The sequence below is a fragment of the Muntiacus reevesi genome, chromosome 11 (assembly GCF_963930625.1).
Source record: "Muntiacus reevesi chromosome 11, mMunRee1.1, whole genome shotgun sequence".
Classification (NCBI taxonomy): domain Eukaryota; kingdom Metazoa; phylum Chordata; class Mammalia; order Artiodactyla; family Cervidae; genus Muntiacus; species Muntiacus reevesi.
In genome coordinates, this window is record NC_089259.1 from 73,044,922 (window position 1) to 73,046,755 (window position 1,834).

The 1,834-nt window shown below is 57.1% G+C and overlaps 1 protein-coding gene across 1 annotated transcript; it reads right to left on the bottom strand.

The window, feature by feature from the left end:
* Window positions 1-379: 379 nt before the first annotated feature.
* On the bottom strand, window positions 380-1,447 carry LOC136144205 (G-protein coupled receptor 183-like). Its single transcript, XM_065901902.1, has 2 exons — window positions 968-1,447; window positions 380-613 (listed from the first exon to the last, which is right to left on the bottom strand). Exons 1-2 carry the CDS (start codon window positions 1,445-1,447, stop codon window positions 380-382), a joined length of 714 nt encoding a protein of 237 aa, XP_065757974.1.
* Between the last annotated feature and the right edge of the window lie 387 nt (window positions 1,448-1,834).

The following is a 1,834-nucleotide window of genomic DNA, read 5'->3' on the forward strand; positions in this document are numbered from 1 at the left end:
CGGTCAAGTCCAACTCTTTGCAACCACATGAACTGTAGCCCACCAGGCTCCTCTGTCCATGAACTTCTCCAGGCAAGGATATTGGAGTGTGTAGCCTTTCCCTTCTCCAGGGGATCTTCCCAACCCAGGGATCGAACGCAGGTCTGCCGCATTGCAGGCAGATTCCTTACCAGCTGAGCCACCAGGAAAGCCCCAGAAGTAGTTTTATGGCAAAGCTAATGAATGCACGCTTCAGAGCTCCTCACTCACCTTCCACGACCTTGTACCTAGCTTTGCATCTATGGTTGTGTATTCTTTTTCTTAAAGAACCCAATCCCCAAATTGTACAAGCTTGGGGTCCTCCCCGAACCCCAGGTGCAATATGAAAGCCCATCACCTCTTAGACTTCATTCTCCTCCAAGGGCAAGGAGCCTCCCGTCTGGTTGATACTGTGTGTTTCTGAGGAAGCTTTTCCCGGCGGGGAGGAGGGAGAGGATGGTGATGCTTTGAGTTTCAGAAGGCGGCGGAGCCATTTCCTGTAACGCGAGGACGCGAAGAAGTAAACGACAGGGTCGATGCTGCAGTTCAAGTTCATGAGGCAGACGGTGAGCTGCAGGCACAGTTTGAAAACCCTCTGCTCGGGGCAGGTGGGCTGGCGGAGCATCTTGGTCACCATGAACTGGATGACGTGGAGGTGGTAGGGGATGAAGCAGACGACCACGGCCACCAGCACCACCAGCGTGAGCAGGCAGGCCCTGCGGTGGTGGCCCCTCCGGCTAGCCAGGGGGTTGTCCCGGGCCGTCCGGCACAGCTTGACGGTGATCTTCACGTAGCAGAAGAGGATGACGGCCACGGGGCCGCAGAAGCTCAGCGCAGAGGTCACCAGGACCATGATGGGCAGCGTGAACACCCGCTGGACGCTGTCGTACTCCATGCAGGTGAGCCTGCCAGCCACGCGCGTGGTCATGGTGAACCCGAGCAGGGGCGCCGTCTGCAGCGTCGCCAGGACCCACACAGCCGCGCAGATGAGCTGGGCGCGCCCGGGCTCACGCAGCCGGGGACACCGGGGGGCATGGACCACCGCCAAGTAGCGATCCACGCTCACGCACATCATCAGGTAGATGCCCGAGTAAGTGTTCAGGAAGAAGATGAAGGCCGTCAGCCTGCAGAGCCCCTCCCCGAAAGGCCAGCTGAAGTCCAGCAGGAAGTAGGCGATCTTTCCGGGCAGGGTCAGGGCGAACAGGAGGTCGGACGCTGCCAGGTGGACCAGGAAGACCCCTGTCGAGTTGATCTTCTCGTCCTTCTGATAGGCCAGGCGAAGGGCCAGGACATTTCCCAGGACAGCGAAGATCAACAGGGCCGTGTAGAACAGAGAGAGCATCACGCTGACCACCCGGGGCGGGTGGTGGGCAAGGCAGGAGTTGGTGTGCTGGACAAGGCTGCTTGGGTCAGCTGTGCTTGAAGCCATGTCAGAGAGGTCCTTGGGAAGACAAGACAATTAGATGTAGTGTTGTATCTCAGGGTTGCACCTCTAGTGTGTCTTGCTGTTGTTCCGCTCAGTCGTGGCCGACTCTCTTGTGACCCCGTGGACTGTAACCCGCCAGGCTCCTCTGTCTGTGGGATTTTCCAGGCAAGACTACTGGAGTGGGTTGCTATTTCCTCCTCCAGGGGATCCTCCCAACTCAAGGATCAAACCCGTGTCTCCCGCATTGCAGGTGGAGTCTTTACCACTGAGCCATCGGGGAAGCCCTCACCCCAATACAGCTACACTTCACAATCTGCTGAAACCTCATACCCATCAACAGTATCTCTCTTTTTTTAAATTAAAAAATTCCCAAAATGAACACATCTGTGT